The following is a 25,006-nucleotide window of genomic DNA, read 5'->3' on the forward strand; positions in this document are numbered from 1 at the left end:
GTTGGCATCTGTGTACCTGTCCAGAGCATAGTTACTTAGGTTTTCACTTAATGTGTAACAGATACTTTCTGCAGGAGCTAAAATAAGAAATTACTTAAACCCTTAGTAAACTTTTTTCTCCTGGATGGATCTTCATGAAACTTAGCATACTAAGGCATACTAAGCTCTATTTGACTGGGTTAGTAGATTACCAAGTTTTGTGGTAATGTGTCCCTGGGGTCAAATGTTATAGGCAAATCAGAAAATGACTTTTCAACTGAAAATGAGACTCAAGCATTAATAATATTTTAAATACTGTATGAGATTACACTTTGCATTTAAAAGGTGCCCCGAGGAAGTAGTTTTGTTTTGACTGTAAAAAAGTAACACCTGTGGATATCTGGCATGCTATTGCAGGGGGGGCAACTAGATCCACCTTTCGGGGGGGAGGGGTAAAACTTCAAGCAATGTGTCCTTGTATAATGTTGCATGCTCATGCAAAGTGGCTCAATAGTTTCGGGTGGAGTTCGAGCTGTTCAAAACTGCAAAAAAACAAAGCCTAAGGTTGCTTTTCCGGAAATGCATTCTCACACTGTGGCAGCCAAAGTAATTTTCAACTTTAAACAATAGGCAGAGTGGAGATGCAGGGGCTCTGGAGCGGGTGAAAAAACAACAAAGCCTTGTTATCAAGTAAATGGTCTTTTAAAGACCTGTGAAGTACTCGGGTGCGGCTGTTTTAAGACGACAGCAGCTCAAGAACTGTCTGTGTGTGGGGGGGGAAAGCTGTCTCAGCCCGGCTGACACACACGATGGGGGGGGGGGGCTGAAACCCTTTGACCCCTATGGGCGTTGCACGCCTGTTCTACTGCTGTATTATAAAATGCTGGACAACAAACGTAACTATCCTATGCATTGTGTATATAAGGCAAGATGCTTTTACATACTTCCGAGAGGCTGTTTTGCTCTACCGCAGCTATAACATACATAATGATAGTTTCTGCACAGTCATTGATAAATTTCAGTTTCCATTGAAAATCCACTTATTGATTTGCATAAAACTGTGGCGATGTTTGATGAATTTGCTCAAAATTTGTCAGACAATTATCTGAAGGGACTAAGTTTCGGAATGTCAAGTTTCACGCAGATCTGTGGCAAACATAACTCCGTCAACAATGCACTACTCTTGTCTTCACACTTGATATCACGTATGACCTCGCAGATGACACCATTGCTGACATTACAGGTGAAATAAGATACCAAATCACTATTGACATCATTCCCAGTCCCAGCTGGGTGTTCCATCTCCCCTCCCAGGGTAGGTGTGTGTATCCCAATCCACCACATGCTCCCTCCTTTCTATGGTTCACCAAATGGGATTTGCCATTCACTATTTCCTCCCATTGTGTAATGGTCGCCAGAAAATAGTTTTCGGGCTTAACCAGGCAATCACAATACTGATGTTCGTGAATTGATTCTGTGGTACACAAACAGTAGATCCGCTAAGCCAATCAGATTTGAGTATTTGGAGCTTAAAATGGCTAGGAAGCAAAATTGCATTTACCGCATTTTATTAAATGTCCTTGATTGGTTTGCTACTTTAATTTTCTACTTCATACAAAAACTAAACAATAAAAAAATGTTTTATTGTAGGTTAGATCACATGTGTCATGCGACCAAGCTGAGAGAGGTCATTCAAGGTGATCTGCTGCCATCAGTCGAGATGGTCAACCTTTTGAGCCGGGAGTTTGGTATTCCTTTAACCAAAGAAACATTTCTTCAGAAAGTTCCCTTGCTGTCATCCAGTCATCCAGTCTCCCCAGGTGCTGAGGAAAGGTATTTTAAACCATCAGCATTGCATGTTCCCCTGGATAACTACAACACCATGTATATGCAATGGAAAAAAGACCAACAAAGTTCATTGCAGGATTGCAAAGATCACATTCAGGTAATGTTAAACTGTATTTCACTTTCCAAATGACTTGCGAGGATCTAAATAAACATATGTATCACAATTTTAGGCTTCCAAAAGAAGAGAGTTTCCCAGATAAACCAGAAAGGACTGGGTATATGTAGTATGCAAAAAGAGATTTCCTTTCTGTGTTCTTCCGTTTAAACTAAACCATTTGGCAAATAACAAAAACACTCAATTGTTCTGAACACGACATGGTAAGAGAGTATAAAGTACTGAGAATTCTACAAATTCCTCATTTCTCACTGATTTATTTAAAATTCAGAATAAGATTTCAATACACAAGTTAAAAACAATATAAACACAAAATGTATACCATTACTCAAGTTAGACGTACATACCTATTCTATACAAATTACAGACTAATCTATGAGTTGACAAATATTACATGCATCAATCACATTACAATCAATTCAATTCCATAAGATAAAATTAAAATGAAATAAAACATTTGGGGTCCTTCTGTCGACGCGTTTCGGTGCTTTGAGTTTAGATTGAAAACACCTTCCTCAGGACTGAACTTTTGTGTTTAAAACCAGGTATTTTCTTATTTGTTATTGCGTATTCTTCATTATCTTTTCTGAATACTGGACCGTCTGTTTTACTTTTCTAATCCCTTTGTGAGTACATAAAGGTTATGACTCAATCATTTAACTTTCCAGTGAGTGCTACATTCATGTCTTCTGCAGCTTGCTTGACCTTAATGGTGTAGGATTAGTTGAAGTGAAACCAGATTATCCTCATCGCATCACATCTGAGATATGGAGGCCTTCCCTTCGTCTCACGCTCACAACATCCTGACTTCTTTTATATTTCTTAAAAGGTCTTACGGGGACTTTTTGTTCCTCTCCCTCGTAACCCGAGTCGTTCCTGTTACAGATATTGTTGGGGACAGACCTCAACAGGCGCTTGCATAGCCTAATCTCCTTCACTCACGGTTCGATCTGCTGCCAGCAACTAATCCTACACCATTAAGGTCAAGCAAGCTGCAGAAGACATGAAAGATAATGAAGAATACGCAATAACAAATAAGAAAATACCTGGTTTTAAACACAAAAGTTCAGTCCTGAGGAAGGTGTTTTCAATCTAAACTCAAAGCACCGAAACGCGTCGACAGAAGGACCCCAAATGTTTTATTTCATTTTAATTTTATCTTATGGAATTGAATTGATTGTAATGTGAATGATGCATGTAATATTTGTCAACTCATAGATTAGTCTGTAATTTGTATAGAATAGGTATGTACGTCTAACTTGAGTAATTGTATACATTTTGTGTTTATATTGTTTTTAACTTGTGTATTGAAATCTTATTCTGAATTTTAAATAAATCAGTGAGAAATGAGGAATTTGTAGAATTCTCAGTACTTTATACTCTCTTACCATGTCGTGTTCAGAACAATTGAGTGTTTTTGTTATTTGCCAAATGGTTTAGTTTAAACGGAAGAACACAGAAAGGAAATCTCTTTTTGCATATCACAATTTTAGGCCCCATTGTTCTGCAAACTTCCTTGCCTAATCAGTGAAAGGGGTATTAACAGGGAAAGGCCAAAGCTTATCTGATTTGTATTTGAACCCCAAGGGGGCGATTTACCAAATCTCCACGCAGCGCAGCCTCCCGCGAGGCTGCGCTGCATTGCGCAACAGGGAAGGAGCAGGAGAGTGTCATATTTTCAAATATATGGCTCTCCCCTTCCCTTTCCCTTGCGCCGGCGCTGATTACAGCTGCTGTGCGCCACGCAACACCTTAGCGCCATAGCTCTATGTTGCGTGTGTGTGTGTGTGTGTGAGTCTAGCATAGGTTTTCTACAGGAAGGCTACCCTTCCTGTACAAAATACTTTGCCTAGACACAAGGGAAAGCTTTTCCCACTTTGTATGCGAGCTGCACAGTGCAACACGCATGCAAAGTCGAAAAAGGAAGGAGAAATTAAAGCATTTCTCCTTCCTTCCACCTAGTTTAAAAAGGCGCAGTTTTCTCACACCAAACCCAATCTACTGTGTTTAGTAAATTGGGTTTAGCGTTAGAAACCTTGGGTGGTTGCATGGGGAAGTGTGGCTCAATGGTTAGAGCGGCAGACCCTGATGCAGAGGTCTAGCCCGGGACCAGGGCTCAATTCCCCGCCTCGGAGGGTCTTGAGCTCAAAAACGGACCTGATAATTTTCGCCTCGGTGCCTATTCCAATCATGGAGTCCCACTCTGCAACTCTGGGCAATAGCTTGCTTAATCTCCACAACGGCCCCCACAACACTAAGGATGCCGGCCTCCACCTTGGGGGTGCCCAGGAGTAGACACCTCACAGGGAAAGCCAGGATGGGTTCCACAGCGGCATTCGTACAAGCGCCTTGAGACCCTTGCGGGTGAGTAGTGCGCTATACAAGTATCAATTTTACATTTACATGCACCACCCTTGGCACGCCCCTGCAAAGTAATGCCAAGCAGCGCATTACTTTTTCGCTATTTCCAGCGCGAAACAAGTTTAGCACTGGAAAGCAAATTAGGAAAAAAGATTTTGTGACGCAAACACAGCGCAAAATCTTAGTAAATCTCCCCCAAAATGTTATCCACTTGTCTCGTAATAGAGATGTCGACATTCTGGAAAAATTCCAGCTCATAGGTCTGAGGTAGAGCAGTTCTAGACGTTCGATTAACAAATTGGTCAGCCAATGGGTTTGTTGTTTGAAAATTGAAACAACGCAGAGAAGGTTTGCTTTCTTTTATGTCTCACCTATTTTTCAGCTGCTTTTGTAAGCTCTCAGCTGAGGTTCCTGCTGCTGTCATGTCCAACAGATTATCCAGGCTGCACAAAATCTATCCTGCCTGTAATGCAGGCACCTTTGCAGCATGGTGGAAGTGTGCTGACACTGGCAGTAGACAACCTCAAGTGCGCCAGGGCAGGGAGAGAGCTCTAGAGCGCTATATCTTTACAATATGGTGCTGTTCAGCTCTCTCCCATTCACACAACGTAGTGGGGCAGCTTGTCTTGCTGTAATGCTTTGTGTGAATTCTTAGTACATCTGCCCCTAAGGAGGGCAAACATGGCCATTCCCCTCCCCACCATTATTCTAACTTCACGCATGTTTTAATGTTTAGAAATTGTATGGTAAACGAAAACAAATATATTATTTTCGATTTTATTTGTTTTCTACTAACTCAAGAATGTAGGTTTGAGTAAAATGAATACACAATTATGCCTTACAGAACAACATTGATGCAGTATATCAAATGCAGAGCAAGTTTGGAAAACCCCAGGAAAAAACGATATCGTTTGTTCCCACCGATGGCAAATTAATCCACAACTACAGTTGCCAGAGTCTAAACTCCTCTGAACTCGCTATAAAAAGATTAAGGCAAGAGCTGGCCAAGGTAAGTGTAATTCAAATGCTGTCAAAGTGGGCCACTTTTATAAATACTGCAGTGATCCGTTACAGTTCTTGAAATACAGGGGATAATTTAGATGTGAACCTTTCAATAGTGTCATTTTTCCATCCAGCTTTACTGTATTCTGCTTTTGAGCATGACATTTTTCATATCACCCTATCTTACTCATACCTTGGTTTCTCTCATAGGAACCCAAACAAATATTCACCTGTTCTCAGGTTTACACATCAGGTTCATTAGATCCTGTGGACAGAGAGGATGAGATAAAAGCTCTGAACACAAAGTCAAAAGATGCATGGCTTACGCCACATGGATTTATATTTTCAGGCTCTAAATCGAGTTTAGAGTGTAATCAGCACCCCAAGAAACCTGATGAAGCACGTCTGGCAGACTTGAGTAAGGTAAGCCCAGTGCCAAATTTACAGAGAAATGTTTACACAAAGCCGAGTTTAAAATACAGTTGTGAGTAAATGTATGTAGAACTTGTTTATCACTTCACACAGACACACATAATCCCATATTACAATAAATAACTTTAGATTGCGCCTTGAATAATAGTTAAAAAGTGGAGGATTTTTACTAGGATCTTATGGGGTTGTGGGGTTCACAGGTGAAGTTTACAAGAATATCTACTAATTGGGGTATAAGGGTGAACATTAAAAAACCTGTAGCGCCAAAATCGTGTTGCTTTTAGAATAAACATTGTAAAATTAAAGAATTTGAATCACAATGAACCGGTAGGATTCCAGAAATATTTATCTATCACCATTTAAACATGAAAAATACAGCATTTTAATATTCTATAGCAGGACCGGAGGCTCGGATTATGCTTATCTCTTCCATTTTATTGCTCAGCAGCCTTACCACTAAACAAGGAAAAAACTACAAATCCCATGAGTCTTTCCATAAACAAATGTTTATTTATTTAAACAGAGTACAGGAACAGCACTCCCTCTTTCTTCGCTGCTCAGCAGAGAGATAAGTGCCTTTCCTTGTCTCTGTTTATATGTGGAGCTTATTAAGGGATGTCATTTTATCTGGTACTGTTTTTGCTTACTTGAATTTCGTATTGTTTTGCTTTCTAGTATACAGTACTTTCGGTTTCTCCGTGCCGCGGGGGCGGCTCAGCAATCCGGGGAAATTTCTCTCATTGGGTGCCCTGAGGCGAGCACGTGGCTTTTCCACAGCGCTTGCTGGGCCGCTCCGGAGGCCCGTTCTCATCCCACGAGGCTCCTTCCACCTTAGGGGCGCTCGGGCAGCGGTTGGGCCGCTTTTCAACTCCTCTCGTCCGGCGGGGCATCAACTTACCCTACAGGTCCTCGACCCCGACCAGCACGGTGCACTGTTCACTCTGATAGAGGGCGTGGCGTGCGCACGCTTGCCGGCAGCAGGGGGAGACGCTCTTCGGCGTTACGAACTTTTCCTCAGCCCGTGACGATGGTTTCCTGCTAATTAGCAAAGACAATTAATCGCAGCCGAGAGTGATCACACGTGGCAGTTTCATGAGCCCTAGACCGGTTCTCTCCCTTAGCCTTCTCGCCGATATTAGCGATGCGCTACAGCAGTGCGGTTTTCCCACAGGGCTTGTGTTACTTTAATCGTGCTCAACATGCAGAGGCCCAACCAATTACTTGGTATCTTTCTTTTTTCCCCACTGGCCAGTTGGTTCAACAGTCACTTATGGCAGGTGAATTTCATACCTGGGAGCAGGATGAGGATGACCAGTCATTACTCCCCGTTCACTTGGGGCTAGTGGATGCGATAGATGCATCTCTGGAAAGGACGGTTTCCTCAGCCATTGAACCCTTAAGCCTCCGTATCATGGAATTTACGGTCCAGCGCAGGGTGGTTTCCTCCACTGAGGGTGACTGGTTGGAGGCCGTTCCTCCCCATTCTGGGGAACCATCCAAGGGTAAGGGCAAGGGCAAGGCTAAGACCTGGGATAAGGCTTCCAAGGGTCTCACCTCGCCCGACGCCTTTGAGAGGTTGCGTCAGACTTTCCTTACGAGACGCCTGGATACCTCAGAATGGCCTAAGGATTCCCAACCAGAGGGTACCACCGATGACAATTCCTGCCACCCTGAAGGGGTGAGGAGTCAGATGAGGAACCGGGTCCAAGCAGACCCTGGCACCCGGAAGGAGGTGCAAAGAAAGTCCGGTTAGGGGTACCTCACACTCAGGACTCAGTGGATATCTCGGGTTTACTAAACCCGGAGGACATCTATCAACCACGCTGTGCCGTGTGGATTCCTGCACCCTTGGTGGTGTCATATGTGGCTAGCGGGATTCGGAAGCCCATGGACCTGGAAGTCTGAGGCTGTTTAAAAGGCGAATGCCCCCGGTCTTGCCTCCCAGGTAAGGTGGCCTGTACTCCAGATATTGGTGCCAAGATGGCCACCATCCTTGGCGAGTTTGTTAAAGACCCTAAAAAGGGTCTGGACCGATCCTGGCGTTCATGCCAGGATAAGGTTCTGGATATCTTAGGCCCACTTACCAAGATCATGGATATGGCGGAGGATGACAAAAGAAACGGGGCGCAGGATAGATCCTAAGATCTTCTCGGGCTGGGCACAGAGAGCCCTTTGTTTTATTGGCAACGCCAATTGTGTGTTATCGACTGAGCGGAGATGCTCTTTGCTCATTAAAATTGAACCAAGAATGGGTGAGTTGGCTTCTACTGAGGCTGTGGCCAATGGGGGTCTCTTTGGAGAACCTTTTATTAAGGAATTATCCCGTTTTGCTAACACCTTTTCTTCATTGGATAAAGCTCAACAGTCGATCAAAAAGGTGTTCAACCAGCAGATTTTTGGAGGGGCCGGAAGAGGTAGGGGGCGCTCCTCCCGCCATCCGTATACCAACAACCCCCATAAGCTCCAGACTAAACAATTCATGCAGTGGCAGGACCAGAAGAAGTTTGGAGACCTCAACCCCTCAAGAAGAAGCGGCAAAGGCCGTGGAGGGAAAGGATACCCTAGAGGAGCAAACGACGCACTTGGTGGACCCACCGGTAAGGCCAATCCTTTTATATTAACCAGAGGTGGGGGGAAGGCTGCAATGGTTTCATCACAACTGGGCGGCAATTACAGGGGACGCATGGGTGTTGCAAACTGTTGGGGTTTTCCACATCGAATGTCACGGGGTTCCCCGGCAACTCTGTCATCCCAAGCCTCTCACCTTCTTGAGAGAGAGAGTACCCAGATCGTGGTCGTGAAAGTGTGCCAGCTCCTAAACAAAAAGGCCATTGTCCAAACTTCTCTTCATCCCCACAGGTTTTTGAGCAATATCTTCCTTGTCGAAAAGAAACTCAAGGGGTTTCGTCCTGTGATCAATCTGCAGGATTTCAATCAGTGGGTGGTGTACAGCCACATCAAGATGGAGGGCATCCATCTTCTCAGACGTGCTGCTACCCAATGATTGGCTCGTACAGCTCAATCTAAAGGATGCTTACCTCACCATCCCCATCTTCCCCCCCACAGGCAGTTCCTACAGTTCCAGTGGGGCGGTCGCATCTACGAGTTCAAATGCCTACCGTTTGGGCTTTCTTCAGCTCCTTGGTGTTTTACCAAGGTCTTGCTTCCAGCCATGGAATAGCTCCGCACATGAGGAGTTTGTCTCATCGTGTACCTGGACGACATCCTTCTGATGCACCAGGAGAAGCACACCCTAATATCACAACTTGCTATGGCCCAGAACCTTCTGCAAAATCTGGGGTTCGTCTTGAATGATCAGAAGTCAATGTTTGTTCCGGCCCAACAGATGGCCTATTTGGGCTTCGAGGTCGATATGGTTTATGTTTATGTTTATGTTTATGTAATTTGTATAGCGCAACAAATACCCTAGGGTGTCTTGGCGCTTTTGATCTTTAAGGGACAAGGGCCAGCAGATGGAGTCATTGATCGAATAACCAGGTCTATAAGGCTCTTCGAAAGGAGATGAGTGTGGGACTGGTTTTGATCGACAGGGGCCAGGAGTTCCAGAGTTTTGGGGTCGCCACCACAAAGCGTCTATCTCCCCAAGAGACAGTTTTAGTGCGAGGGACCGGTAGCAGGAGAGTAGAGGCTGATCGCAGCGATCTTTTTGGGGCATAGATCTGAAATGCATTCCTCAAGAAGCGAGGTCCCGTCTCATGTATGGCTTTATAGGCGATACAAAGTGCCTTGAATTTATTCCTGTTCCTAACTCGTAGCCAATGGATGTGGCGTATTGCCAAGGAGGTAGAGTGATGTTTGGGAATGCCGAGCAGGACTCTAGCTGCCGCGTTCTGAATGGACTGCAGCTTGTTTAGGACTTGTTCCTGCGCGTTAAGGAATAGCGCATTACTGTAGTCCATTTTTGAGAAGACCAAGGTGGTAATCAGGGTTTTTCCTGCTGAGGCTGGCAGATATGGGAGTAGTTTTTTGATTTTTTTCAGTGTGAAAAAAGAGGAGGAGACTACTGAATTCACGTGATGTTTAAATGTCAACCTGTCATCAAAAATAACTCCGAGGTTTCTGACCTTGTTCACCGGGATCGGTGGGGGGCCCATTTGATTGGGCCACCAGATGGAGGACCAATTCGGTGAGAGGTGGCCAAAGGTCATAACCTCGGTTTTATCGGAGTTAAGTTTCAGGCAGTTCCTCGACATCCAGGAGCAGATGGCTGACATCCCCTCCTGGAATCTCGAGGCAACTGCTGGTCCGTCCCTATGTACCGCCAGCACCAGCTGTGTGTCATCAGCGTAGGAGGTTAGAGATAAACCATGAGTTTTTATCACTCTCGCTAGGTCCGCTACATATATATTAAATAATGTAGGGCTTAACGATGAGCCTTGGGGTACCCCGCAGGGTAAGGTGAAGAAGGGAGAATAAAATTTCCCCAATCTCACCGCCTGCTTGCGGTTGGCCAAAAAAGAAGCAAGCAAGTCCTTGGCCGACTGGTTGACCCCCAAGGCTGCGACACGGTTGATCAAGATGTTATGATCAACCGTGTCGAAGGCGGCGGACAGATCTAAAAGTATGAGGATTGCCGCCCCACCGTGGTCTAAGATGTTCCTGATTTCATCGGAGGCCTTTATTAGGGCGGTTTCTGTTCCGTGGCCCCTCCTGAAACCAAACTGCGTGTCATCAAGAAGCTGATGCATATCAATGAAATCTGACAGCTGTTTGTTCATCACAGATTCAAAGATTTTAGCGGGGAAAGGGAGGCAGGCAATAGGTCTATAATTGACAGATTCAGTAGGGTCAAGAGACGGTTTCTTAAGCAGTGGTTTGATAATTGCCTTTTTCCATATTTCCGGGTAGACTCCTGTTTGAAAAATGGAATTGCAAATATCTGTCAAAGAGGGGGTGATGGCCTCCATAATGGAGTTAGATACGGAAGGTGGGCATGGGTCTAAGGGGGAATCCTGACTTTACGGATGTGATGAGTTTATTGATCTGTTGGGGTGAGACCGGGTGAAAAGCAGAGAAAATAGGTCTAGGGGCAAGGGGCTGCAGGTGGGACGGAACAATTTCCGGAGAATTTGGAGTGGTAAAAGTGGAGTATATATTGGCAACCTTGGTTGCGAAGAATGTAGCTACAGATTTGCAAAGGTCTTGGGATGCCTCAATTGGAAGGCCTGTTGGGGGATTGGCAAGGGAATCAACAACTTGGAACAGCTTCCTGGCTGAATTCTGCGCCATGTCGATCTGAGATGTAAAATACTCCCTTTTAGTTTTCATGATAGCTCTTTTATATATTGCTAAAGCATTTTTATAGAGTAGTTTGTCTTCGGGGCTGTAGTGTTTGCGCCAGTGCCTCTCGAGGTTCCTACAGTGCTGTCGGTGGAGTCTAAGGTCCTCGGTAAACCATGGCGCAGATGGTACAGCACGGTTGGGAAAAACACGTTTGGTGGGTACTAATTGATCAACAGCCCCCTGAATCCAATCATGGTATCTATTAGAGGCCAGGGTTGGGTCTGGGGAAGCCTCAAACGGGGAGTTTGTAAGGGTAGCAGAGAGGAGTGGGATGTCGAGATTCTTCCAGACTTTGATACTTTTAGGTGCGAGGATTCTGTTCTGTGGGGGGTTAGGGTTATGGGCTGGTAATGTAAAAATGACTGCGCAGTGGTCTGACTATGCTAGCGGGAGAATGGTAGCTACTGAGATATGGGGATGATTAGTGAATACACCATCAAGCGTATGGCCTGCTTGGTGGGTGGAGGCCGTGACTAGTTGGTGAAGTCCAGCTGCCTGTAAATCAGAGATTAACTGAATGGTGTCCTTGTCACCTGTGCCTTCTAAATGAAAATTAAAATCACCCAAAATGGTATAGTCAAGAGGTCCGGCAATGCCTCCGATTACCCCAACAGAAACTGTGCTTGATACGCAGAGAGCTATGCCGGACTCTAGAGAAATAGAGATTCTCGTTACGCCATCTCGCCCAGATTGTTGGGCTTCTTTCCTCCTCGATACAGGCGATCTTCCCAGTCCCCTTGCATTACCGGGCGTTACAACGCCTGAAGACGCAGCACCTGCATCACGGTCTCTCGTATTCCCAGGAGATCAAGCTCTCGCAAGAGCCATGCATGGAGCTCCTTTGGTGGCTCGAACACATGCAAACTTGGCATAAGAGAGCCATATTCGGATCAGCTCTGGACCTGGTGATCGAGTCAGACGCCAGTCATCTCAGTTGGAGTGCCCGTTGTGGAAACGTTACTACAGGCGGGCACTGGTCAACGCATATCAATTTTCTAGAGGTCCTGGCCGAATCCTTTGCGATTCGCAGCCTAGCGTCCGATAAGGTCTTGTGAGCCATCCTTCTAAAAATAGATAATATCTCAGCGGTGAGATATATCAATCGTCTGGGGGCACTCGGTCCAAACTCTTGGCAGATCTAGCCAAGGAATTCTGGGAACTTTGTCTGACTCACAACTTGTCGGTCACCGCAGAATACCTCCCGGGTTCCCTCAATCAGACAGCGGACTGGTTTTCCAGGCATCTTCAGGACTACCGTGCTTGGAAGCTGGACCCGGCCGTCTTCTGCAAGCGGATGACTCAGTGGGGACCGTTTCAAGTGGATCTTTTTGCATCACAACTCAACTTTCAGTACCCTCGCTTTTTCAGCTGGGGCCCAGTTCATCTGGCGGAGACGACGGATGCCTTGTTATAGAATTGGACCCTGATCAGAGGTTATGCATTCCCACCTTTCGCGATGATACCCAGGCTCACGGCTTTAATCAGGAGGCAGAAGGCGGAAGTGATTCTAGTGATGCTGTATTGGAGATCTCAAGTCTGGTATCCAGTTCTTTTGGAACTTTCTATGGATTCTCCAATCCTACTTCCCCAGACTCCTCTTCTCCTGACAGATGCTCAGGGTAACTTGCACCCTCTGGTTCGGGAGGGCAACCTCAATCTCATGGGTTGGAGGATTACAGGGGACTTTGGGTGGTCCCGGGCCTTTCGGCAAGAGCTTTGTCCCTTATCAGAAAGGCATGGGCAGAATCTACCTTCAAGCGCTACCAATCATCTTGGCGAACGTGGCTCCACTGGTGTGTGCGACGGGTTTGGAACCCGTGGGGGCGGATGTGATTCATGTGGTAAACTATCTATCGGAATTAGTGGATCTGGGCTTAGTCTAGCACTCGATTAATGTGAGTAGAGCCGCCATTTTCGGTGGGCCACCTGCCCATCCATGATATTCCAGTAGGGGAACACCCCTTTGTTTGCAGATTGCTGAGAGGTATACGCCTGTCGTTTCCTCCTCGTCCGAAGTATTCCTCGTTGTGGGATGTTAATACAGTTCTCCGGTTCTTGCAATCTTGGCAGGACAATCAATATCTTTCCCGGAAGGAATTGACAGGTAAGCTGGTGATGTTGCTCTGCCTGATTTCCTGTAAGCGGGTATTAGATGTCTGAGCTCTGGAAGTCTCAACGCGTGTCTTCATACCGGATGGTGTGTCGTTCACGATTGCGCAGCGTACTAAGTCTAACGCCAGGGTGGTTCACTACCCTGCCTTCCCAGCCACCCCAAGTTATGTGTTGTGCGATGCCTGAGGGTATTCAAGATATTGACGGAGGAGTACAGACCTCCCAGAATATCACAACTTTTTCTGTCCCTCAAGAAACCTTTCAAAGCTGTGACAGCTGCCACAATTGCCCGTTGGATACGATGGGTACTCCAGGAAGCGGGAGTTGATACCTCGGCTTTTGTAGCCCATTTGACAGGGGGAGGCATGGCTTCGAAAGCCTTTGCCCTTGAAGGGGGTTTGGAGGACATTCTTAGAGCTGCAGATTGGTCCTCGGACTCCACCTTCAAAACCTTCTATTTTAAACCGATATTGGGCATGGCTTCTATGGTCGTCAATCTGATCCTCTGGTCCTGCCATTGAATGAAAAGTTTCCTAACTACCATGAAGGAAAATTTCAATTCTATTAAGGACGCGGAGGCGAGGATTATCCCACCCAGCTTATTGTCTTACTCTTACCCTCCCATGAACAAGCTTCGAGTTGGCTAAGTATCAATCGTTTTGGAGGTTTGGTGGAATTGCTGGTAATGGACTTGTCATGTGACTTTACTGTTGAGTTTGACTGGCTTGTCTGCTACACCTTCTGTTGTAGGGATGACGTTAGTTTTCGTTGGGCTGACACTGTTCCTTTCATTGCAGGATTGGATCAGAAGCAAGAATTTAATGCACATTGAATCATGTGGTTCGCCCAAAGAAAGAGGAAGTGCTGTTCCTGAACTCTGTTTAAATGGAACTGCCTCTGTGATCATTTGTTTATGGAAAGACTCATGGGATTTGTAGTCTTTTCCTTGTTTACTGTTAAGGCTGCTGAGCAATAAAATGGAAGAGATAAGCATAATCCTCGCCTCCGCGTCCTTAATAGAATTGAATCTTTCCTTCACGGTAGTTAGAAAATTTTTCATTCTGCTGTATTTCCCACATTTAAATTCTAATGTACGTGGAAGTTCCTGATTTAGTGCTTAAATTCTATAAAATGCAGTAGTGTTTTGTCAGTAGTTTTCCACCTTGTAAATTAAATAATTTTCAGTGGTTTAGACATTAGGATGCAAAGAAACTGTGAAGTGTCGAAGTTATCCAGTGGTTTTGAAATATTTTGGTGTCACAACTGCTTTCTTCTGCATTTTGAAAGACTTAGGGCCTCATTTACGAGTCCCCTAGCAGCACTTTTGCGCCACCAGAGCATCACTTTTTTAACGTTCGGGTGGCGCAATGTGGCGCAGCATATTTACAAGGCCATGCAAATCGACTTTGCTTGGCTTTTCATGACATTGTAAATATGTGCCCCTTTCACCCAGAATACTGCGTGAAAGGGGCTGATCATTGGTGTTGCTGTGGGTGTTCCCATGCAACACCCATGAAATCTGAAGCATTCCCAGATTTATGAGGAATTGTACACCTGGGAATGTGTCAGACTAACAGGGTGGCATTAGGGAGGCTCAACGAGGAGAAATATCCTTATGTCTCCTCTTTTTTTGCTCTTTCCATGTGTGCTGTATTCCGCAGCACACATGGAAAGAAGTAAATACCTCTTGTGATTGTTTTTATGCAGGAAGGTGTCCCTTCCTGCAAAAAAAATCACCCCTACAACGCCGACACCCTTGCACCATGGCGCACTCACACATCCCATTCCTTCTGTGAATGAGTTATATGGCAATATTACAGCCACCTTCAACCCTTTGCTAATGCTTTCTTTGCTTTCTATAACACCCAAAGGAGTTTACCAATAAAGCTCTTCTCCCACTTCCTGTTCTTATTTTTACTTTTGTACTTCCTATTTGGTCTTTCTGGGAATGCTGCTCGGGCGCTTTCCTTTAGTAGGTGAGTGCATGTGCTTCCCTTTCAAAATCGACTTCTGAGATTGTTGAGAGAGTTATTATACTTAATTACTGCAGTCAAGGTGGGCCTGCATGATTACTGACAATGCATTGGCCCATTTCTCACTTTATTTATGCAGTGCAACTGGTGGCCTGCAAGTTTACCAACAGTCAATGGACCCATTTTTTACTTGTTTATGTGGTGCAGTGTAGTGTGGTGTGGTACTTGCTGGGCCTGCATGTTTGATTGCCCCTCCTCTACTCGGTGGTGAGTGGAAAGCACTAGGATTGGTGCTACGGGCATTAGACAGATGGCGGTGCCGTGGACCATCTTCTGCCAGTGTTGCTAATTGGGACCGCTTAGAGCAGCCCCTTTGTTCCTGCAACGGTCTGGAGACCAACCCCCCTTACCTGTGACCTGACATGCTTTTTCTGTATCTGACTCCTGATAATTTCAGGAGGTTGCAAATTTTGAATCTAGCTGTCTTTATACGCTTTCTTGGACTGGTTGCTTGCCTGAAAAAAAAGATAGAGTAAGGAAGCAGTAGTGGGGATAACAGTGACTCTAAAGGCAATAAGTATTGGTTAAAGTTCAACCACAATGTGTTTTTAATTTATCCAACTCACAATGTTATTATTATTATTATTTTTTTATTGCTTTTAACTAAAAACAAATTGCCAGGCGCTTTTCCTGGATGCCCTCTGTTAGGCTCCTTGCACTATGTAAGGTGGGGTCTAGGAGTCCAGGTTTGTGCCTGTTGCTCACAAGTCTTTACAACCATGAGGAAACGTTGCATAAGTCTCATCACGTTTCTCCACCATCTCTTGTTTGTAAGTACCTGCACCGAAAGGTTTCAGGAAGAACCAGAGCAAGGTCTCCGGTGCTTTCAGATGTGGACCTACAAAGAATAGTGGAGTCCTTGTCTGAAGCTTCAAACTGTCAGAAACTGGTGGCTTCTCTCCTGTTTCAGGTTCTTCCTCTTTATCTGGGAAGACCAGGTTTTCAATCTCCTCTCCTTCATCTGTCTCATCCTGAGAGGCACTGGATTATGATGAAGACAAAGCAGTTTTTTTCTGCAGGTTCCTCTACACCGGAAACAATATTCAAAGGGAGGGTAGAAAGGCCAACTATCACATGTTTATCCATAACCCATGGAGGAAGAACAACCTGGGACTAGCAGTGACTAGTTTAGGCAATTTCACAGACCGTTCCTACCCAGGGTCCTTATCATTCCAGCAGTCTTGAACCTTTTAAAAAGAGAGAGGACAATATCTGATTGAGTATCAATACTGAGGGGTCCATTAGGATGGCGGGCGGATTGCCCCCGCCAGGCTGGCGGGAGCCACCGCCAGCCTTGCGGGGGCAATCCGCCCGCCATCCTTCCCTGTATTCCCCCCCCCCCCGCCATATTAGAATGGCGGGGGGACCATGGCGGAGCAAAACACCGCCCGCCACTTTTCCGCCCAGGTCGCATTGCGGCCGGGGCGGAAAATGATTAATATGGTGGCGGTGTCAAGCAGACACCGCCAGCCATATTATGATGGGCTGAGGGTGATGCATTTCCGTGGCGGCGATGCCGCCATGGAAAGGCATGCGGTCTTCACTCTGGGGGGGCCCGCAGGGGGCCCCCAGAGTGAAGGAGGGGGGTTATTGCACATGGGGGGTACCTGTGGTACCCCCCTTCATTTGCATCAACAAAGCGGCAGGCACCACGCGGTGCCTGCCGCTTTGTTAATGCAAAAGCAGAAATGCATTTCTAGCATTGTGGCGGGCGGTGCTGAGAGCACCGCCCGCCACAATGCTAGAAATGCAGGATGTGCCCGCCACTGTGGCGGGCACATCCAAATGCTGGCGTCGGGACCCCCGCCCTTAAGGCGGGCGGTCCCGTTTACCGATAGGGTGCCCGCCCGCCATCCTAATGGACCCCTTAGTTTCATGGGTAGACTCTATCCTCAGAAGAGACAAGGACCTTCTGAAGGCTCTAGACATTAACCCCCTCCTCACAAGTCTTCGGAGGATTTGAGTTTGCCTGAACCCGTTGATAGGAAGGTAGATGGTGCTCTGAAGCAGTCTCATTCTGATAGATACATCTGCCGTGTGGATTCCTCACCTTGTGAATATCCCCCTTGGTCAGCAACGTTCGGAAATTTTCTTCGTAGCACGCCGACGTGGACGACGTCACAGGAGCACGGCATCGCGCGCGACTCCGTCTGACGTCACCGACCCCTTATCAGGCCCACGCCGGCGTGATGACGTCAGTTCCCTTTTTTCCGCGTCTTCGACGCTAACGGTTTTCGGGATCTTCTGCGATACTTAGTATCTAGCTGTTATTTTATTATCACTGTTTCTCCTTTGCGACTTAATTCTTCATCAGAGGATGTCGTCGAGGAAGACAGGATTTAAACAATGTAGGTCTTGTGCCCGCATGATGTCTATCACTGACCCACATAAGGATTGTTTGTGGTGTCTTGGTTCGGATCACGACGTTAAGAACTGTAGTTCCTGTTTTAAAATGAACCCAAAGGCGCTTCGTGAGCGTGAAGCAAAGCTACTTCTCGCGAAGGTAAAAGGACAAGATACTGGAAGATCTTCGAGGTCGACGTCGAGACGCTCGAAGTCGAAGCATATGTCTCGATCGACGTCGAGATCCAGAGCGGGTTCAAGATCCAGAGCGGAGTCGAGATCCAGAGCGAAGTCGAGGTCCAGGGAGAGATCTAGGTCTGGATCCAAGTCTGCTTAGGGTCACGCTTCGAGCTCCTCGAGGAGAAAGCACAAGAGGAGGAAGCACAGTTCAAGACATCATTCAGGGAAGGAATCTTCTGATTCAAAGAAAAAGTCTCGCAAACACCATAAGGACTTTGTTTCTCCTTCTCCTGCTTTGTCAATCAAAGGTTCTCCGACTCCGGAACCGGATCCGGTATCTTTACATCCTTCGGAACATGAAGAGGAAGAAGAGGTAATTCCTCAGACTCCGGCTCCGATGGAGACTCCTGTGGACCCAGAAGGTCAGAGTGAACATGTGTCGGAACGACCTCTGTTAGAACATCCGGTAGGTTCGTACCCTCCCTTTCCTGGTCCTGGTCAGGACCCCTCGCATTTTCTCAATGCGATGTTTGGAGTGTATTCCAGGGCGATGTACCCCGCTGGAGCACCTGTTGGTCCCATGGGTCCATTATCGTACAATTTGGGCATTCCTCAGTCGTACGCCCCAGCTCCATTTATGCCTTTTATGCCGGCGCCTCTTACACCTTGGCTCGGTACGGCTCCGCCGAGGTCTTCGACTCCGCATGCGGCTTCGCCGACTCTGGATCGACCTCGTAGTTTGGATCAAGGTACCACGCCAATCCGTGGGTCTCGTCTTCCAGCTGCCCCAGCTCCTCACTCGACGTCGGAACCGGCTCCGTCGGAGTCGTTACCGGATCCGTCGACTTCGGTTCGATTGGAGTGGTCGAGACGAAGGGCTCAGCGTCTTCTTGAACAAAGGGAAGATGAAGATTCAGATGTGGAAGAAGGTGAGCTTCCTGATCATGATGATGATTTTGAAGACCTTCGTGATGCTAGTGGTCTGGAGCTCTCTCCTGAGTGGGGTCTACCTTCGGCTTCTGATGCTCCTTCTAGGGATGTGGCACCCTATCACGTTGTTATTAGGAAGGCTGCTGATCTTCTCAACTTGAAGCTGCCCACAGTTGAGTACAAGCCCAACATCCTTACTGAAGTCTTACACTCTCCCTCTTCTATTGTTGAACCTACATTGCCGTTCACTGATGCTTTAACGGATCCAATAAAAGAGATTTGGAAGAGACCGTTGTCTGCTCTTGCGGTTTCGAGAGCTATTGCAAGGCGCTATAGGGTGGCTCCTGATGACCCTGCGTTCCTTTCTTCACACCCCTCTCCAGAAAGTCTTGTGGTGCAGGCGGCATGTTCTAACAGGGCTGCTGGCTCTTTCCCTCAAGTACCAGCGGACAAAGAATCAAAAAAGTTGGATCAGTCTGCAAAGAAGACTTTCTCTTCAGGGAGCATGGCTCTTAAATCAGCTAATGCTACTTGCCTTTTAGGAAGGTATGTGCATGCATTGATGGATTCAGTGAAGCAGTTATCACCCAAGCTTCCTGAGGAAGATAGAAAGAACTTTAATGAGGTGGTCTCTGACACTCAGGCTGCTGCACGCATGGTCATTCAGAGTGGCATGGACACTGTTGATTCTGTTGCCAGAATTATGGGCTCTTCTGTTGCGACCAGGAGGGCCGTGTGGTTAAAGTCCTCTGATTTCTCTGCGGATGTGCAGTCTACGTTGCTGGACTTACCTTTTGAAGGGACTGGCCTTTTTGGTAAAAAGGCGGATGTAGCCTTGGAAAGGTTTAAAGATAGCCGTGCCACTGCAAGATCTTTGGGTCTCCAGATAAGAGGGTCGACAACTAGAAAGTTTAGAGGCTTTGGTAGATCCTCTTTTCGTCCCTTCAGGCAAGGCCAACAACAACAGCAGCAACAGCAGAACCCTCTATATAAGTCCTATAGAGGTAGACAGAAGGGTCGTGGACGTGGGCGTCAAGTCTCCTCTTCCTCCACTTCCTCCAATAATGCCCAACCCCCACCCGCATCAGCAAAGCAGCCCTAGATTCACCATTCTGGATCATGTAGGGCCAGTAGGGGGTCGGCTTACTCATTTTCTACGAGATTGGGAATCGGTTACATCAGATCTTTGGGTTCTCAATCTCGTAGAGAATGGGTATGCACTTCCTTTTCAGGAGTTCCCTCCCAATTACCCTCCTTGCCAAGGTTATTGTTCAGAGGATCACCTGCTTCTTCTGCAGGAAGAAGTCCTGGCTCTGTTCCGAAAGGGTGCAATAGAGGTGGTTCCAGAGCAGGAGAGGGGTCAAGGGTGCTACTCCCGGTATTTCTTGATTCCCAAGAAGGATGGCAGGCTTCGGCCAATCCTGGATCTCAGGATTTTGAACCTCTATCTCAAACTGGAGAAGTTGAAAATGCTCACCCTTGCTCAGGTTCTTCTGGCGCTGATGGAAGAAGACTGGATGGTGTCGATCGACTTGCAGGATGCGTATTTTCACATCCCCATTCTGAAGTCGCACAGAAAGTATCTCCGTTTTACGGTGGGATCGCAGCACTACCAGTTTGCGGTCCTTCCGTTTGGACTTACTACTGCGCCTCGAGTGTTCACCAAGGTGATGGCAGTGGTGGCTGCGCATCTCAGAAGATCGGAGATACCTGTGTTCCCTTATCTGGACGATTGGCTGATCAAAGCGGAATCGCCGGAGAAGGTGCTCCATCATCTGCAAGAGACAACTCAGTTGTTGCACAGGTTGGGTTTTTCGATAAACGTACCCAAGTCTCACCTGGTGCCCTCCCAGCGCAACCTGTTCATAGGTGCGGTACTGGACACTACTGTATGTCGTGCATTCCCTCCACCTCAAAGGATTCACGACATACAGGAGATGATTCCTTTATTCTTCAATGGAGCGGTTGTTCCAGTCCTGAAGGTCCTTCGTCTGCTTGGTCTGATGGCTTCTTGCATTCTGTTGGTCAGTCATGCACGCTGCCACATGAGGGCACTCCAGTGGTGCCTCCGCAGGCAGTGGTATCAGCACAACGGAGATCTCAGGGAGTCAGTGAGGATCTCCAGAGAAGCTGCAGCGGATCTGTCTTGGTGGGGCGTGGAGGGCAATCTGTCTCAAGGAAAGCCTTTTCAACTGCCTCCATCAGTGGCGACAGTGATAACGGATGCATCCACTCTCGGGTGGGGTGCTCATCTGGGAGACCTGGAGGTCAAGGGCTTTTGGTCTCCAGAAGAAAGGTTGTTTCACATCAACCTTCTGGAATTGCGGGCGATACGTTTGGCGCTCAAGGCCTTCCTCCCTTCCCTTCGCGGTCGGTCGGTTCAAGTCCTGACGGACAACACGACCGCGATGTGGTACATCAACAAGCAGGGAGGAGTAGGGTCGCAGTGTCTCTGCAGAGAGGCTCTGCGTCTCTGGTCCTGGGTTCAGGACCATCAGATTTGTCTGGTGGCAAATCATCTGGCCGGGGTTCTGAACGTTCGTGCAGACAGTCTCAGTCGACAGCTCTCTCACAGGGCAGACCTCCTCTCTCAGATGGAGGGACAGGTTCTACACCCCCACCTCCAGACATTACACCTTCATGCCTGGAGATTGAACGGGGCAACTTGAGTTCTTTTTCTCTCCCTCACGATGTGGTGGATGTCATTCCTTCTGCCAGGCGCGACACCACTAAGTCCATTTATTCCTATAGGTGGTCTAAATTTGTTTCTTGGTGCAGGGAGAGGGATGTTGACCCTTTGAAGGCTCATTTATCTGATATTTTACAATTTGCTCTTTCTCTGGCGCAGCAAGGGTTGGCTGTGTCCACGGTCAAGGGGTATCTTTCGGCCTTATCGGCGTTTCTCTGTTTGCCGGATTAGCCCTCTCTCTTTAAATCTCCGGTGGTTTTAAGATTCTTGAGGGGACTCATAAATATGTTCCCTCCTACTCCTTTTGTTGTTCCTCATTGGGATTTGAATCTTGTGCTGACCTTCTTAATGGGTTCTCCCTTCGAACCCTTGCACAAGTGTCCATTGAGGCTTCTCTCTTTTAAAACGATCTTCCTCGTTGCAATCACCTCGGCAAGGAGGGTAAGTGAGCTTCAAGCTCTAAGTTCCAAACCCCCATTCCTGACCATTCATGCTGAAAGGATGGTTCTCAGGACCAGGGCTGCTTTTCTGCCTAAGGTGGTGACTCCTTTCCATCTTGGGCAGTCCATTACCCTTCCTACCTTCTATCCTCCCCCTCACCCGTCTAAGGAGGAAGAGTGACTGCATCGCCTGGACCCTACGAGGGCGGTGTCTTTCTATCTGGACAGGACTAAAGACTTCCGGATGGACGCCCAGCTGTTTGTTGGTTTTGCTGGCTGCAAGAAGGGCAGAGCGGTGCACAAGCGCACTCTTTCCAGGTGGATAATCCTGTGCATCAAAATCTGCTACTCCCTTGCGGGTAAGGACCCTCCTGAGGGTATTAGAGCACATTCAACTAGAGCAAAGTCTGCAACATCTGCTTTGTCTAGGGGTGTTCCTGTTGAGGACATTTGCAGAGCCGCGACTTGGGCCTCCCTCCACACTTTCGCGAAGCATTACTGCTTGGATACCGAGGTGAGGAGGGACGGCCACTTCGCGCGCTCTGTTCTCCAAGATTTCCTGGTGTAGCGGAGTGGACACCCTCCTCCGGGAGTGGGGACTGCTGTGGGACTCTATTCACAAGGTGAGGAATCCACACGGCAGATGTATCTATCAGAAGAACAAGTTACTTACCTTCGGTAGATACAATATCTGCCTGTGGATTCCTCACATGCCCACCCGCCTCCCCGTTGTCCTCTCTGCTATACCTGGTCTTTCTGTATATATTGTTTATACTATTGTATTGATTTTGTTCTAGATGTACTGTGTACATTGTATATTTGTATATTTACTATCGTTGGTCCGTCCGTGTGCCTCGAAGGCATGGAAAAAAGGGCGGAACTGACGTCATCACGCCGGCGTGGGCCTGATAAGGGGTCGGTGACGTCAGACGGAGTCGCGCGCGATGCCGTGCTCCTGTAACGTCGTCCACGTCGGCGTGCTACGAAGTAAATTTCCGAACGTTGCTGACCAAGGGGGATATTCACAAGGTGAGGAATCCACAGGCAGATATTGTATCTACCAGAAAAAGCGTTACCGAAGGTAAGTAACTTGTTCATCTGGCCTAAGTTTTGCCTGGGGTCAGATATAAGCTGGCTACACCTCTCCTTCGGTAGTTAAAGTCTTTCAAGCACTTTACTCAAGTCTACAGCAGAGCAAATATTTCTTGCAGTTGTAGGGAATGATAGAAGTGCAGGCAAGATATTTGTCAGATCTGATGTAGGATAATATAAGGGTCTCAATGATGGCTTCTGCCAGACCATAGCTGCCAGACTTCCTTTATATCTGAGCAGTTGGAAGGCTGATGCTGCATAGAATGGTTGTTTGCTGAGATGCCTTATAATTGAAATTGTTTGTTTGGAGAAGAATTAGAAGAGGTGCTTAGAAATTCATTTAAATCCTAGAAACACACACAACCTTTTTGGTCAACGCTAAAATCTTCAGATAATAAGAAATACATATTTGAGGGTTACAGAAAGAAAATAACCAATTTTAGTCAAAAGAGATCAAGATTCCAACCAAGTGGTGACCACTCTAATGCCCCTTCATCAAAACCAGGAGGCAGAGGAGGACAAAAGAAAGGCCCCTGACTAGTCCAGAAATTTGGAGATTCTGGTTGGTAGCTGACTCTTCATTTTTAGCAAACCCGGAGAAACTTCAGACAGTTTGGTCCTTTATATCATTTCACAGGGTTACTCCATCAAGGTGTGTCGCCCCGGTTTCCAGATTGCCATTTTATGAACACGCCATTGCCAGTGGATCCCGAGATGACAGATTTTCTTTGGGAGAGCATTATCACCTTAATCGAGAAAAAATACATTATTCCTGTTCTCCCTCAGCCAAACTAAACAGGATGTTACTCTTATGTTTTCCTGATAAGGAAACCCTTAGTACATTCTCGAATAATTATCGATCTCTGCTTTCTCGATTCTTATAGTCCCATAAGGCGCTTCAAGATGAATACTCTACAGAGGGTGATTCCATTGCTAAGAGTTGGAGATATTCTAACCAAGATCTATCTCCAAGATGCATACCTGCATGTTCCGATCACCCCATTCCACCAGCAGTATCCCTGACTTTCCATCAACAGTCAATCTGGGCAGAGTGAGGAAGAATCGGAGTAATAAAGATTAATGGTAAGTAATCCAGACATTGGGTCCTCCATTGAGCATCATGCAGATGAATGCCACTCATTCTGTCCATTCCTTCATCACAATGGTGCCTTCATTGGGCATTGTGCGGGGTGCTGCCCAGATGCTCTGATTCCATGTCAGCGTGAATGAACATATGCTTCTCGCACTGACTTCCTCTGGAAAACTCACCCTGCAGCCTTTGTGCTCACACTGATTTTAGTCAGGAGCACGTGGTGACAACATGCTGCAATGTCCTGGGCCCATATTATTCATATGGTGCACTGTTCAGGTTTGCGTCTGTATAAAGGTGCGCTGGTCACAAAAATAAACAGTGTGCCAGATTACAATGAATGCTTTGCAGTGGTGGGGCAGTGCATTCATTGAAATACAGAGCGGCTGCTTTAACCAGCTTCCCCTGGTGTGTGGATGAAACTGCCTCACGCTGACTGCATTACCCAGCTAGAACATTGATGTCATAAGATGACAGCTTGCTTGCCTGGGCTGTGACTGTTGAGCTCTAGCTTTGGTATCCGTGGGATAACAGTACAGGAACATTGTCCATTGTGTTGTATACAGCGCATGCCACAAAGTTGCAAAAGCTTAACGCCTTTTCGAAGTAAATCACTGATTAGTTCCAGTTGAAAATTCTTACCTTGGGCACCTGACTCCAGAGCACTGGGCTCATGGTTCGATCCCCGGTGCCGGTGGCAACTTAACCCAGTACCATGCGACTCAAAGCAGTAGCTCGCTTAGTCTTCCCGAAGGCCCCCAGTGCCTCGATACCCTTAGGGGTGATTAGCTCGCACTTTACAAAATACCGGGTTACATAACAACCGAGGGAAAGAATTTTTATTTCCCACAGTTGCATTTTTTGCAATGAATAACTAGATTTAAATCTGGTTTTAATGCTAGATGCTCCGATTGAGAACCATACATAGTAAGTACATTTTGGGTCGATAATATCATAGTCATTGGTTATGAGAGTAATAATTTAGGTAGGTTTGTAGGCAAGCAAATGATTTCTAGATGCATTTTTCTCGCAGTTAAACTGTTGCAATCCTGCAGC

General features: G+C 46.7%; 1 protein-coding gene across 2 annotated transcripts in view; it reads left to right on the top strand.

Annotated features, from left to right (window-relative positions):
• The window catches only part of CFAP92 (cilia and flagella associated protein 92 (putative)), a 385,549-nt gene that overhangs the window by 280,037 nt on the left and 80,506 nt on the right, over window positions 1–25,006 (top strand). For both annotated transcript variants that reach the window (XM_078661436.1, XM_078661435.1), the window contains exons 12-14: window positions 1,630–1,924; window positions 5,148–5,312; window positions 5,516–5,728. In XM_078661436.1, the coding sequence (XP_078517562.1) occupies window positions 1,630–1,924; window positions 5,148–5,312; window positions 5,516–5,728 (673 nt within the window). The remainder of the gene's footprint in view (window positions 1–1,629; window positions 1,925–5,147; window positions 5,313–5,515; window positions 5,729–25,006) is intronic.

The sequence above is a fragment of the Lissotriton helveticus genome, chromosome 9 (genome assembly GCF_964261635.1).
Source record: "Lissotriton helveticus chromosome 9, aLisHel1.1, whole genome shotgun sequence".
Taxonomy (NCBI): domain Eukaryota; kingdom Metazoa; phylum Chordata; class Amphibia; order Caudata; family Salamandridae; genus Lissotriton; species Lissotriton helveticus.